The sequence below is a fragment of the Hypanus sabinus genome, chromosome 16 (assembly GCF_030144855.1).
Source record: "Hypanus sabinus isolate sHypSab1 chromosome 16, sHypSab1.hap1, whole genome shotgun sequence".
Classification (NCBI taxonomy): domain Eukaryota; kingdom Metazoa; phylum Chordata; class Chondrichthyes; order Myliobatiformes; family Dasyatidae; genus Hypanus; species Hypanus sabinus.
The window spans coordinates 38,142,194-38,158,205 of NC_082721.1; the positions used below are offsets into that span (position 1 = coordinate 38,142,194).

General features: G+C 41.8%; 1 protein-coding gene across 3 annotated transcripts in view; it reads right to left on the minus strand.

Annotated features, from left to right (window-relative positions):
* The window catches only part of fsd1 (fibronectin type III and SPRY domain containing 1), a 50,301-nt gene that overhangs the window by 17,302 nt on the left and 16,987 nt on the right, over positions 1-16,012 (minus strand). For all 3 annotated transcript variants that reach the window (XM_059991609.1, XM_059991607.1, XM_059991608.1), the window contains exons 5-7: positions 15,204-15,226; positions 9,198-9,319; positions 6,458-6,667 (exon numbers count right to left, since the gene is read on the minus strand). In XM_059991609.1, the coding sequence (XP_059847592.1) occupies positions 6,458-6,667; positions 9,198-9,319; positions 15,204-15,226 (355 nt within the window). The remainder of the gene's footprint in view (positions 1-6,457; positions 6,668-9,197; positions 9,320-15,203; positions 15,227-16,012) is intronic.

Genomic DNA, 16,012 nt, shown 5'->3' on the forward strand with positions numbered 1-16,012 from the left:
TATGATAATGATGAGAATGGCACAGGACTATGTAGCCTTGAGATTTACAATGTGAAAACTAACAAGAGAGAAGCAATACAGCTTACACCACAAGTAAGTGGCAATTTAATTAAAATGGACACCGGTTCGGCTGTTTCAGTTGTTCCACAAAATGAGTTTGAACAGCATTTCAAAGATACTAAACTGAAGCCTGCAGATATTCAACTAAAAGCCTATAATGGAGAAGAGGTAACTCCTACGGTAATAAGATTTGTAGCAGTGAGATACAATAATCAACAAACCACATTGGGCTTGTACGTGGTGAAACAGGAGGACTAGCATTGTGGGGATGTGAATGGCCGAGACAACTACAACTTAACTAGAGATCCATCCACCATTTGCATGCTATATCCCTGTCAATAAAGCCAACTGAATGCAAATTAAGAAAGGTACTGGATGATGGATGCCACAGCAGTGTTCAAGGATGGCACTGGAAAGCAAATATTAGCAAAAGTAAAATAGTGTCAAATGAAAATGCCACACCCAAGTTTTGCAATGCTGCCCACTTCCTCATACAATTTGTGATAAAGTAGCCAGTGAGCTAGGTCACATGGAAGCTGAAGGAATTCTTTCTAAGGTTGAGTGGAGTGCATAGACAATGCCAGTGGTCCCAGTAGCCAAGAAGAAAGGGTCTGTTAGGATCTGTGCTGAATTTAAGGTCACCATCAACCCAGTACTGAAAGTTGATCTATACCCTCTGTCCAGATTGAGGATAACTTCGCAAACCTTTCTGGAGGGAAACACCTCAGCAAAGTGGTCTTAGCTGAGGCTGACCTATGATAGAGATGGAAGAAAAATATGAAGTGTTTTTCACCACAAACACTCATGACAGGGATTATCGCCAATAATCAGCTTAATTTTGGTGGAGCATCTGCATCAGCACTCCAGAAGAAAGGTATGGACCAGGTACTGCAAGGCTGCTGAGGCACTCAGTGTTACCTGGATGACATCATTGAGATAAGGCACATCTCCAAACTCTCACAGCAGTATTAAAAAGATTAGAAGATTATGGGCTTGGTGCACAATGCAACAAGCAAGATTTTTTTTTAAACCAGGCACCACTTACTGTGGTCACACCATCAATGCACAATGATTACACAAGAATATTCAAACAGTGGAGGATGCTGCAAGACCAAAGGTTGTGTCACAGTTGCAGTCTATTTCAGGATTTGTCAATTCTATAACAGTTTCTTGCCAAACGTAGCTACCGTGCTCCACCCTTTGAGCTCAGAACAACAGATCTGGCAGAAGTGGCAATGGATAAAGCAGCACGAGGTGGCTATCAAAAAGGTAAAGGAAGTGGTGAGGTCTGACACTGTACTCACACATTACAATCCACATTGTCCAGTGAAGCTTGCCTGTGATGTCTCAGCTTATGGTAAAGCTGCAGTCATGTCACATGTTATGAGTGGTGGAAGTGAATGCCCCACAACCTATGTTCCGCTAAGCTGTGCGCGTACACACACGTTTTTCAACTAGCGCACAAAGGAAATAAATGTGCGCACAAAAGGTTAGTTATCTAAAATAATGTAGTAATTAATAATTATACTTATTGAAAATAATCTTTTAGCTAAATGTTTCTGTTAGCTAGTTAACAGAATATGTATGTTATTTTGTTGTTATTCTGTGCAGTCTTATGTCAAATATTTTGTAAACCTACATAAACTGTGCCATGTGTGCATTCACTGCGCACATACTTTAGTCACAGGAAAAAATTTGCACAACATAAGATTTCTGCGCACACTGACTACTAAAAATTAGAGGGAACATTATCCATAGTCCTTAATGCTACAGAGAAAAATTCTGCACAGTTTGACAGTGAGGCTTTGAGTCCAGTTAGAGTGTAAAACATTTTAACCAGTATCTGTATGGGAGAGTGTTTATCCTGGTTACTGATCATCAATCACTAGTATCCAATTTCAAACCACAGAAGAGTGTCCCACTAACAGCAGCATGATTTCAGAAATGGGCTCTATTTCTTGGAAGACATAATTACAAGACTGAATTCAAGAGGATGGCTGAGCATGGAAATGCTGATGGATTGTCTCATTCACCCTTGGAAAAGGAAATAACTGCAAAATTTACAAAAGAGGATACTCCTCCTGACGTACTCTCCCTAATGCAAAATAGAAGTGTCCCTAATACAGCAGAGATGAAACAAGTACTGCACAGCGTCGCAGGTCTACATAGTCACCCAAAATAGCTGGAATGTGCAGCAGACACTCCATTTTATAGACAATAGATGATAGGTGCAGAAGTAGACCATTTGGCCCTTCGAGCCTGCACCGCCATTTTGAGATCATGGCCGATCATCTACTATCAATACCCAGTTCCTGCCTTGTCCCCATATCCCTTGATTCCCCTATCCATAAGATACCTATCTAGCCCCTTCTTGAAAGCATCCAGAGAATTGGCCTCCACTGCCTTCCGAGGCAGTGCATTCCAGACCCCCACAACTCTCTGGGAGAAGTAGCTTTTCCTTAATTCTGTCCTAAATGACCTACCCCAGCACTGAGATGAACTTGCCCTTGACGGAGGTAGCTTTATGTCAGGATTGAGATGTAACATCCAAGCTGAGAGCTAAAGTAACACACAAAATGCTGAAGGAACTCAGCAGGTTAGGCAGTATCTATGAAAACGAATACACAGTCGATGTTTTGGGCAGAGGCCCTTTATCAGGACCGGAAAGAATGGGGGAAAATGTCAGAATAAAAAGATGTGGGGAGGGGAAGTAGGAGAACTAGAAGGGGATAGGTGAAACCAGTTAGTTAGGAAAAGTAAAGGGTTGGAGAGGAAGGAATCTGATAGGACCATAGGAGAAAGAGGAGGAGGAAGGGACTTGGGTCCAGTGATAGGCAGAAAGAAAAGGTAAGAGGCCAGAATGGGGAATAGAAGAGAGGCTCATGGACCTCCAGCTTCCTCCTCCTATATAGGTCAACTAAGACGAAAGAGCTGATTGTGGACTTCAGGAAGGGTAAAACGAAGGAACACATACCAATCCTCATAGAGGGATCAGAAGTGGAGAGAGTGAGCAGTTTCAAGCTCATGGGTGTCAAGATCTCTGAGGAACTAACCTGGTCCGAGCATGTTAATGCAGTTATAAAGGAGGTAAGACAGCGACTATACTCCATTAGTAGTTTGAAGCGATCTGGCGTGTCAACAAATACACTCAAAGACTTCTATAGATGTACCATAGAGAGCAGTCTGACAGGTTGCATCACTGTCTGGTATGGAGGGACTACTGCACAGGACCGAAAGAAGCTGCAGAGGGTTTTAAATTTAGTTGTCTCCATCTTTGGTACTAGCCTATAAAGTACCCAGGACATCTTCAAGGAGTTGTTGACTCAGAAAGGCAGCATCCATTACTAAGGCCTTTTCTCACTGTCACCATCAGGTAGGAGGTACAGAAGCCTGAAGGCACACACTCAGCGATTCAGGAACAGCTTCTTCCTCTCTGCCATCAGATTCCTAAATGGACATTGAACCAGTGGGCGCTACCTCACTTTTTAAATATATATTATTTCTGTTTATTGCATGATTTTTATTCTATTCAATATACATTTGCTGTAATTGATTGATTGATTTTTCTTCTATATTATGTATTACATTGAACTGCTCTGCTAAGTTAACAAATTTCATGATTAATGTGGTGGTAATAACACTGATTCTGAAATGTTATATCTCCCTCCTATATGCTGACGCATCACCACATTTGATCTGCTCAACAATGGCGTCATCAGCAAACTTAAATATGGCATTGGATTTATGCTTAGACACACAGTTATAAGTATAAAGTGGGTAGAACAGGGGGCCAAGCACACAGCCTTGTGGTGCACCTTTACTGATGGTGATTGGGCAGATGTCGTTGCCAATGTGAATTGACTGAGGTCTGCACGTGAGGAAATCAAGGATCCAATGCACAAGATAGTACTGAGGCCTAGTTCTTACAGCTTATTGACTAGTTTTGAGCAGATGATAGTGTTGAAGTATAAAGCTATTTTCAAGTCTATATTAAATTTCTATGATCACATCAAAATACCTTGTTTCTAATGTGTGGTCCTAATGTTTATAAATTTATGAGTAATTAGTATGTACACTTTATGGCTCAACCGTGAATGACAGGTTAATCTGGGTCAAGTGACACAAAGGGATGAGAGTTTTATTTCAAGCACAAGAGCACTATTTGATGAATTGAGAGCCTTTGAGCCTCAAATGATTTGAGAGGCTGGTCAAAGACTACATCAAGGACTAGCATGTTACCACCCAAAGTGGACCCCCTACAATTCGCCTACCAAAACACCCAACTGACAGACGACGCAATAGCCACTGCTCTACATACCGTCCTTACACACCTGGAGAAAAAGGTTGCAGAAGTGAGAATGCTGTTCTTGGATGACAATTCAACATTCAACACTATCATTCCATCTAGGTTCAACAGGAAGATCAGAGACCTCGGCCTTGACCCCGCCTGTGTAGATGGATCCTAGACTTCGTGTCAGATCACTGGCAGGTGTTAAGCATAGGCTCCCTCACCTTCACCCCTCTGTCTCTCAACAGGGGAGCCCCTCAGGGCTGTGTACCAAGTTCCCTCCTTTACTCCCTGTATACCCATGACTGTATCGCCACCCATAACTCTAATCTGCTAACTAAATTTGCCGACGACACTACATTGATTGGCCTAATCTCAAACAATAACAAGGTAATCTGCAGGGAAGAAGTCATCACCCTGACACAGTGATGTCAAGAAAACAACCTCTTCCTCAATGTTGCAAAAACAAAGGAGCTGGTTGTGGACTACAGGAGAAATGGAGACAGGCTAACCCCTATTGACATCAATGGATCTGGGGTTGAGAGGGTAAATAGTTTTAAGTTCCTCAGCATCCTTATCACCGAGGACCTCATGTTGTCTGTACACACCAGCTGTTTGGTGAAAAAGGCACAACAGCACCTCTTTCACCTCAAGACAGTTGAGGAAGTTTGGTAGGGGCCTCCAAATCCTAAGAACTTTCTACAGGGCACATCCTGCGAGCATCCTAACTAGCTGCATCACTGTCTGTTATGGGAACTGTACCTCCCTTAATCGCAGGACTCTGCAGAGAGTGGTGCAGACAGCTCAGTGCAACTGTAGTTGTGAACTTCCCATGATTCAGGACATTTACAAAGACAGGTGTGAAAAAAGGGCCCGTAGGATCATTGGGGACCTGAGTCACCCCATTCCAGCTGCTATCATCTGTGAAACGGTACCGCAGCAGAAAAGCCAGGACCAACAGGCTCCAGGACAGCTTCTTCCATCAGGCCATCAGACTGATTAACTCACGCTGATCTGAGTGTATTTCTGTTACATTGTCTGTTCTATTTATTATAAATTACTATGACTGCACATTTAGATGGAGATGTGATGTTAAGATTTTTACTCATGTTTGTGAAAGATGTAAGAAATAAAATCAATTCAATAAATTCCTACCTTTTAAATATTTAACAAAACTGATAAACAAGGCTATTTCATTTGAAGCATAGCACAGCAATGCTTGCCCTGACCTACATCAATAGCAGCTAGATTACATTATGAGTTTGAGGGGATTTGATATGCACCACAGACTAACAAATTTCTACAGATTTACCATGGAGAGCATTCTGACCGGTTTTATCACTGCCTAGTATGGAGGCCCCAATGCACAGGATCAGAAAAAGCTGTAGAGGGTTGTAGACTCAGCCGTCTCTATCAAGGGCACTAACCTACCCACCATCAAAAGGACATCAAAAGGCAATACCTTAAGGCAGCATTGCTCATGAAGGACCCTTACCATAAAGGATATGCTTTCTTCTCAATACTACCATCAAGCAGGAGGTACAGAAGCCTGAAGATACACATTCAATGACTTAGGAATAGCTTCTTCCCCTCTTCCATCAGATTTCTGAATGGCCTTTGAATCCATGAACACTACCTCACTATTTTGCCACACACACAAAATGTTGGGGGAGCTCCGCAGGCAATGCAAGCATCTATGGAAAATGTACAGTCAACATATCTGGCCAAGACCCTTCATCTGGCTGTCTTGTTTTGAACTATTTATCTTTCATACATTCCAATTGTAATTTTTATGTATTGCATTGTACTACTACTACAAAACAACAAATTTCACAATATACATCAGTGATAATAACCTGTTCCTGCTCTCACCTTAATTTGTTCTTGAATTCTTAATCTGGGTTAAATCTACAAATGGCTACTTCAAAACCTAGTCATAATATGAGAGTTATAAAAAAAAAGTTAGAGGGCTTGTCCTTCACCAAGAAAGATTTCACCAGAACTTCAGTCCGCGTATAGGCTCCATTCAGAACTTGAGTTCACAATCTAGACTGAAAATTCAATGATGTGCACAGGAGAAGTTACAATATCACTCTTGATTGCACTTACCTGACAATGTGAATTCCATCTCCTTAATGCCTTCCCTCACCATCCAGGGGTGCTCTTCCTTCAGTCGTGGGGCCCCTTCATAGTTGGTCTTGCGATATTCCAATACGTAATGATCGATTTTTGTGTCCTCCTCAGGCATTCGCCAGACCACAGTCACACAGTTGTCTGCTACTAGGCACTCTGCCGTATCAATTTCTGGAATACTTGGCACTGGTAATAAAAATGGCAAAATGGAAGATAAACCAAATTTTAGTTTCATTGAGAGATGTTGGAGAATAAAGATACAACTAGAAGCTAGAAATATGTTTTCCCCACCATTCCTCTGAATGCACTGATATTATCAATAAAAGAATTCTTGATCAGCACTGCACTTCACTGTTAAGTCATAGACTTTAGCTCACTAAGTCCGAGCAAGCACCTAGTTACACTAAGCCCATCTTACTCTCCCAATATTACCATCACTCCCCCCTCCTCCCATGTACTAATTTTACCACTCACCTGCACATTATGAGCATCACTAACCTACCAGTCCAGCTATCTCTAGGATGTAGATGCGGAGTGGTTCACTTAATGGAAATCCAACAATCACAGCAAGAATGCTCAAACTCCATCAAACAGCTTGGTGGGGCTGAGGCAGAGTCATTAGCCCATCCTAACTCACGCATGACCATCACCTCCACAACTCCTTCACGAATGGACGAGCAGATGTAGTGCAGTTCACTGGGCGGTGATGGATTGCAGGAAATTTCCAAGCTCCAACTATATGGAAGGCAACTGAAGACCTCTGATGACCTGGTTGCAGGGTCAACAATTCTACCTAGAATCCATTTGGTTTCAATTCCTCACTGGGCATGCTCACAACTAAACTCTCCCAAGACATTTGAGTACATTAACTAGTCAACTCTATGGCGATCACGAGGAAATCTGCAGATGCTGGAAATTCAAGCAACAACACACACAAAATGCAGGTGGAATGCAGCAGGCCAGGCAGCATCTATAGGGAGAAATGGAGGGTGTCAACCCGAAATGTAGACTGTACTTCTTCCTATAGATGCTGCCTGGCCTGCTGCATTTTGTGTGCATTGACTCTATGGTGATAACTCATTTACAATTCAGTTTATGATTTTTTCCACAACTCAATCAGTATGTAGACCCAAGTTTACAAGTCAATCCAAATTGTGTGGGTAACAATTACCTGACTGAAAATCAAAATAAGACACAAAATATTCAAGTGGTCAAGCAGCATATGTAGGGAGAGATGAATGGGATTAATGTTGAAAGTCTGAGAATCTTTCATTGGTAGTAGCCAGTTCTGATAGAGTCTGGAAAGGCTGGTGAGGTAAATAAATGTTCAGTCCTGAGGGCTACAATGTGTTCTTCTGAGCTCATTTTGGGTCACTGAAACAGTGTAGGATGGCAAGAGAGGAGTGTGAATGGGATGGGAAATTAAAGTACAGGTTACCCTTACTGAAGGGCCGAGGCATTCCATGGAGTGGTTATATAATCTTCCTTGATTTGAGCTGGGAATGTCACATACCAAGCTATAGATTCAAATGAATCATTGCTTCATCTGGAAGGCCTATTTAGATCTATCTGTGGTGGGAATGGAAGAGGTTTAAAAAGGCAACTTTTGCATTCTCTCAGTTACATACGAAGCTGCTACAGCAAAGAGGAGGCAGTGTTGTGGAGGGGGGTCAGGGAATTATGGAGGGAACAGTCTCTTTGAAAGTGGAAAGGATGTATTTCAAGGGCTTTATACTGGAGGTGGCAGAAATTATGGACTTGATCCAACAAACATCTCCCATCTTGTTACACATCTCGTTTCTTAGGAGGCTACCATTTGGTCCATCAAGTCTATTCCAGCTCTTAGAACAGTCACAACATTCTCATTTGCCCACTTTATTTCCCTGCAACACTGTCTCTCTGCTGCCAACTCCACCTCGATTTTTCTGCCAGTAACTTACACCGGGGGTAATTTGCAACAGCCGATTAACTTATCAACCACTCTGTTTTCGGGGTGTGGGAGGAAACCAATGCACTGGGGAGAAGGAAACCGCGCAGTCACAAGGAGTACTGATACCCAATATGTTGCTTATGTGGGTAGAGACCCAGTAGTTATTACTGCTCTCAGTATGACAAGAGGGTGCACAAAATGGAACAGATGCAGTTAAGAACCCTGTAGATGAACCCATGGTTAAGGATTCATTTCCTTCCTCCTTATCATGTGCAAATCTGGTAAGAAATATGCTGGGGTAATTTAGTTTTGTTGTCTAAGACCCCATTCCTGTGTCATTTCTAAAGTTGCTCAATAGAAAGCAGTGGCAGCTTGGGTTTGGGTTGGGGTCACTGTCTAACATTCTGACCTCACTTTGCACAGGGACAGGAAACAGACCCTTCAGCTCAACAGGTGCATGCCAACCGAGATTTCCATCCAACCTAGTCCCATTTGTAGCATGTGGCTCGGATCCTTCTAAACATTCCCTGTCCATGTACCTGCCCAAGACCCTTTCAATATCATTAATAACATAGCTGCCTCACTTCCTACCTCGGGCAACTCATTCTATATACTGACCGCCGAAAAAAGTTACACCTCAAGTTCCTATTAAATCTCTTCCACCCCTTCCCCCAACTTAAACTTGCTTACAAAAAAAAATCAGAAATAAATATGATTCAAGCAAATTGTTCAGACTATTGACCTCATCATTTCACAGCAATCTACAAGCGTCACCCTCATTCTCACCTGGCAAGAACTTCAGTGAACGAAGGACTTTTTGTTCTTGGGAGAAGTCGACCATTAGATGACTCATGTTGTCACTGGCTTTGGCCTTTAAGGATAGCCTGAAAGCTGGTGCCATAGTAACACTAGGGAACAAGTCCAAGAACTAACATTACACACGACGTATTCAGCAGTCCCGTCTGTAGACAATCCAACAATCAATTTGCTGACCAAACTATTTTGAAAAGCATTGTTTCTGAGTTCAATGTTATCTGTTAGCTCTGCGTAAAGCCACAGGCCTTCAAAGACAGTTCAAAGTGAGGTGACAGGGTGCAAGGTATGAGAATAGGACACTTGGTACATTATGTACCTGGCTTCCACAGCCCATGTTCAATATATCATGCACTCTCTACCATTCAAACCATTATGCAAAACTCTGCAAATACTGTTGCAACTTCACCATATCCTTTTACCCCTCATGAATACTTGCAACACTGGATGTTGAGTATTATTTGGTTGACTAAATTTACATATTATTAACATTGTCAGATATCTATGAACACCTGTTAATGACAGATGACCAAAGAAAAACAGCTGCAAATCTAAAAACTGTTAATTTGAATTGCCACAGCAATTTCTGAAATTGCCTCATTTGGGATAATGTGCAGATATGGAATATGAAAAGTTTACTGCAAGTATAAATACTGATAAAAATGGAAGGTAAAATTGATCAAATAAGAATAGTTGGCATTTAATGATTCTCTGTCATTTGGAATTCTACAATGTTCTTATAATTTGGTAGAAGACAGGTTTCAAAGTGGACCAAGCAATCTCTTAGAAACTGTAAAGGGTATAAAGGCTGGAAACAGAAAAACAAATGGACAAGGAGACAATGAAGCAAGTATAGTTCTATTCTCTGTGATAAAAGTTCTGTTAAAACATATTGAGCTTTAAAATTCCGCTCTCTGCCTTAAAATCAAAATAAAGATGGCAAAAATTAGACTGACGACTGGGTTGGTCACTGATTTTCTTGAATACCAATCTAGCCCACGTTAATGATTTAAGTAAGGGGTGTGTGTGTTTGGAGGGGGGGAGGGAGGGGGAGGGGGGGAGAGGGGGGGAGAGGGGGGGAGAGGGGGGGAGAGGGGGGGAGAGGGGGGGAGAGGGGGGGAGAGGGGGGGAGAGGGGGGGAGAGGGGGGGAGAGGGGGGGAGAGGGGGGGAGAGGGGGGGAGAGGGGGGGAGAGGGGGGGAGAGGGGGGGAGAGGGGGGGAGAGGGGGGGAGAGGGGGGGAGAGGGGGGGAGAGGGGGGGAGAGGGGGGGAGAGGGGGGGAGAGGGAGGGAGAGGGAGGGAGAGGGAGGGAGAGGGAGGGAGAGGGAGGGAGAGGGAGGGAGAGGGAGGGAGAGGGAGGGAGAGGGAGGGAGAGGGAGGGAGAGGGAGGGAGAGGGAGGGAGAGGGAGAGAGAGGGAGAGAGAGGGAGAGAGAGGGAGAGAGAGGGAGAGAGAGGGAGAGAGAGGGAGAGAGAGGGAGAGAGAGGGAGAGAGGGAGAGAGGGAGAGAGGGAGAGAGGGAGAGAGGGAGAGAGGACACATTGCAGAAAATAGATTTTTTTTATACTGTCAGTGAATGGGAAGTCTCCCATATTAGAAAGGATAGAATAGAATATGTTTCAGTTTTTCACTTGGAAGATGAAGTTTTAAAAATTCCAAAGACTACTTGAATCTTGGCCTATTTATATTCATAACAATGGAGTAGAAGTTGCTTTGTAGGTCCACAAAACTATACGTGGACTACAGAAAATCTCTGGCTGTGACATATTATAAAAGGTATACAAGTGTTGTTTGGATTTATTGAAATATTAATCTGGAATACAAACGTTAAATTAGTGAGGACAGATTATTCTAAGAAGCACTGTATTCCTTAGAATTAGAACATTTAAGAGGTGATTTAATTGAAATTCTCAATTGTTTTTATGAAGTTGAAAAACAAAATAAACTGTTTCTTAAATAAAGCTTTAATAGGAATCAACTTTATAGATTTTTCTTAGTGTGCTATAGAAATGACATTCAGGTTAATGAGTTAAGAGGACAAATGGGTTGTGGAGATCAAGTTCATTTTCTTTTAAATGTAGACATCAAAGGATGTCGAGGCCTTTGATAATGAAGGATTTGATTCAAGTATATTGAGAAGAATCATTTCCTCTGTTGAGGTCCAAAACAAGGCTTTGAAAAACTTGTAAGTGCAAATGATGCACAGTTTGTCATTCTCCAAAACTCAATAGATCCTTGAATGTTCCACAGGGGCCTGGACCTAATGCGTGGTACCACCCAGAGTTTGGATGATTTAAAACACTAGCCCAGATAGACCGGAAAAGCAGGGCCTCAGGATCGGAGGCGAGTGTTGGGCTGAATTTGCTCGCCCTCCCACAATGTTCACTCCTTTCACTATGGCGCTGAGGATGTCCGAAGTGATCTGGATATCTTTATACACAAACCACTGTAAGTTGATCTACAGAAACAGCAATTTAGGAAGGCAAATGATTCAATGGCAATTACTGTTGAAGGCCTTGAGTGCAAGTGCAAGTACATCTATTGCCACTACCAAGGGCCCTGATGATACTGCAGCTAGAGCATGAGAAAAGTTGGGACACCAACTTGCTGATGACACAGGAGTGAGATAGATGAGCTATTTGCATGGTAATGGAACAACCACCTTGTGCTCAATGTCATTAAGACCATGGAATTTATTGTGAACTTCAGGAAGAGGAAGTCGGGGGAACACACAGCAGTGGAAAGGGTGAGCAGTTTCAAGTTCCTGGGTGTCAACATCTCTGAAGATCTATCCTGGCCCAGCACATTGATGCAATTACAAAGAAAGCACAACTTTAGGAGTTTGAGGAGAATTGGTATGTTATCAAAGACATTCACAAATTTCTAGAGATGTACCATGGAGAGCATTCTAAATGGTTGCATCACTGTCTGGCATGGAGGGGCCACTGCTCAGGATTGAAGAAACTGCAGAAAGTTGTAAGCTCATGTGAGGCAGAGGCGGAGCGAAGTTAAGATGGCATTAACAGCGACTCCTTTGCTTGCATCTTAGGAAACAGCACTATTTGCATCTTTTAATATCTTCACTTTGTCTCTTTCAGGGTTCTTTTGAAGACCATGACCTGGAGTTACACACTGACTTTGTTCTTTGTGGGAATGGGACCTGTTCTCAGTGTTTCAGGACTGGCCGTTGTTTGGCACGCCAAGGGTTTGGCCTGAGAGTCCAGTTCGGATTTGGAAGCCTAAGATCTCAGTGCTCTGGAGATGGGCAGATTGAGGGTTGGTGACATGGCAGACGACCCGTGATACATTGAGGAAGTCAGAAAATCTACAGCTGTGTGCCCAAAGACACGGGATCTTTGAGATCTTAGGGAACGGAGCTCAGAAAAATCGACATAATGGACTTTTAACATTGTAAACCAGCAAGTTGTTTTTTACATCTCCCCGCTTGCTGGGAAAATGGATACAACTCCTTCTCCCTTATTAGGGAGAGAGAGAGCCTGTGGTATTGTGGTGAACTACATACACCTGTCTGGACACACCCCCTGCTGACTGCTCCTGTGGCTCCTCCCACAGACCCCTGTATAAAGGCGATCAAGGCCTGAGCCCGACCTCTTAGTCTCCAGGATGTAGTATGGTGGTCACTCACTGCTTGTTCCTTCTTCCAGTCAATAAAAGCCGATATCTCACCTTCATGTCTCAGAGTGAGTTATTGATGGTGCATCAGGTATGTCGAATACCGGGTGAGACGTGAAGTCTTTGGGGTAACTGCAAGTCTGGGTCTTTGCTATTGCTTTACTCATGCTTGAGTGCTCCGTGGCAGTGCTGATGATTGCTTTTTTTTGCCGGTGGCGGGGGGGGGGGGGGGGGTGGGGGGGAGGGGAATATTGCTTGCTGCCACTTACGCGTGGAAGCGGGGAGCTGGGGGGACTTTGGGGTGGTTATATTTAACTGTTGTTCATTCTTAGGGGCAGTACTCTGGCCGTAAACATGGATGTTTACGAAGCAAAAGCATTTCAGGACGCATATTGTATACATTTCTCTGACATTAAATTGGACCTTTGAAGCAGTCTCCACAAACTTGAGGATACCTTCAAAAAGTGATGCATCTGACATTAAGGATCCCCATCACCCAGGATGTGCCCTCTTCTCATTGCTACCATCAGGGAGGTAGCACTGAGAAGACACACATTCAGGAACAGCTTTTTTCCCCTCTACCATTAGATTTCTGAATGGACAATGAACCCATGAACACTACAACACTATTCTTTCTCTTTTTGCACTACTTTTTTTTACATATATTTCTTATTTTAATTTATAGTTTTTATTACGTACTACAATGTACTGCTGCCACAAAACAATTTTCATAATATGAGCCAGTGATATTAAACCATATTCTGGATTGTTCCACAATGAGACGATTGGCAAACTTCCAAGGTTAGAAAAATAAGATCTCATTGAAAAATTCTCTAGGATTTTGACAGGTTAACTGGAAAGTTGAGGTTTCCATTGACTGTGGAATCTAGAACCAAGGATTACAATTTTAAAAGGTGGTGTTAGCTATTCAGTCCTAGTATGCTCCAGCCAAAATGGCTGTGGAGGCTCACTCATCAAGTCTATCCAAGGCACAGATTGAGAAATATCAGGATAGTTTGCGGATGAAGAGACAGAGCTCATGCAGAAAAGTCATGCTCAGGTAAATATCAGTCATAATTTACTGAATGGCAAAGTACAAAATGACCCAATAACCTACTTTTATTTCTTACATAATTTAAAGTTAGTATTTGTCCTGGGGGTGGCGGGGGGGGGGGGGGAACAGACAATAGTTGGTGAGAAATTCAAAATCCTCGTCTACATATAGTTGTTGAACATGGGATCAACTGAGAACTTATTAGGTAAGGATGTTAAGGGTTATAGATCAATGTAATTAACAGTCATGATCTATTTGAATGATGTTAAAGTTCTTGCGGGTTGAATGGCCTACATTGTCCTTGCTAGTCATTTATTAAATATGCCGGCCTTAAAAAAAATGGGTTCTTTGGCTACGTTAGATTTTATGAATGCAATTGTGACCTGTGTATGTTAAGGGCCCAGGAATCTTTCTGAGATAGTGCACCTACATGTATAAATGGAAGATGAATACAGGAACACCCCTCACTTGCCAAATTTCCCTTTCTAGCAAATGGGATTTGTGTGGACAGTTCCTTTTCATTAGCAATGTCACAGAAATGGTAATCTTAAATGGTAGTGAAAGTTAATAACCCTATTCAATTATGTTGTATTCACAAATGATAGGGTTGGGAAGAATACTTCTGAATACACCACACAGTGCAATCCTTAGACATTCAACAGCTTCCAACACAAGTGAAGAGCCTTTAATTATTTTACAAGTGAGCGAAGCAAGAATTAGAAGATGCATTTTAAGCTTGGTTGTAGCAGCTCAACACTATTTGGGTTATTTAGCTAGTATTATAAGTAAAATGCAGATGCTTTAACCTAAAGTTTTGCTCAACATGTCTTGAGGCCACAATATTTTGAAAATGAAATTAATTTATTCATAACTGGTCACAGGAAGGCAAGGTTTTATGTAAAATCTGGGTAATATACTGGAAATAACCCTCCCCGTGTATAATTATTTAATTAAAATAGAGGACAGAAAGTTTGAAATTTTTAGGTCCGGAAAATGCCCTTAAAGTTCCTGATTGTCAGGTGTATTCAGCAAAGTTTTACTTCCTTATATGATGCACTGAAATGCAGGAAAATTATTCTTTCCTTAAACAAAGAAAGCACATAAATTGTTGATCCTAAAGTCAGGACTAAAGCTGTAAAATAGAATCCCTCAACACTAAGCAGTCCCAACTTCCAGAACAAGCAAAACCATTGGTGGCTTATTAAGTACTTGAAGCAAGCAAAAGATATGTGCAGTTCTCAATTTAAGTTAGATTAATATAAAAATGGATCATAAGCAAAAGTATTTTACAATACCTATCTTTAATCTGTTTGGCAGCCTTCAAAGCAGAAAAAAGAGAAGAGAGAAAAGGTCAAACATGCAAATAGGCACAATTATTCAAACACAGTTAAGCAAAAGTGTATGTTGCAGTCAGATAAACCAGCCACAAACCACAACCAAGCAGCCAATGATATTGCAGGAGCAAGATCTAAAAATTAAAAAAAAACACTTAAAGCACTCAAATATATCGCACTGTAAAATCATTTTCCAATTGTAAAATTGTGGGTGCACACACAACTGTATCCACAAATGATAAGGCTTGCTCTATCTTTGATTAATGCATCAACTGTCATTGGTTCATAAACCTTAACAAATCTACTTAAACACCAGAAATAGATATACTAATGCTCACAATACTACCTCTCCTTGCCCTTTAACTCATTCCTTTTCTCTGCTTTCCCACTCAACTCTAAACTTCCTTGAATTGATAATTTAAGCATGTTAAAACTGTGTAATTTGTGAAAGAGTTCAAGGTTTTCGGCACCCCTTTGGAGACGTATTTAAAAACAAAAAATAATTGCTCTCAGATTCCTTGAATGCCAATTGTTTGACAGCTAAGAAACCTATATTACAATGGAGAAGCAATTAGTGGAAAGAGGGAGAAACACCACATTTTACTTTGAGTAATCTTAGTTGAAATAGTATTCAGATGACTCAGTGTTAAATGCAGTTCTTAGTGAGAAATAAAATTAACCAGACAAGGAAGGTTTCGTGTTTGGGTTGACTAATCTTGGCTATGTCAATTAATTCTATTAACGTGGTAATTCAGGGCCATAAAGCAAAT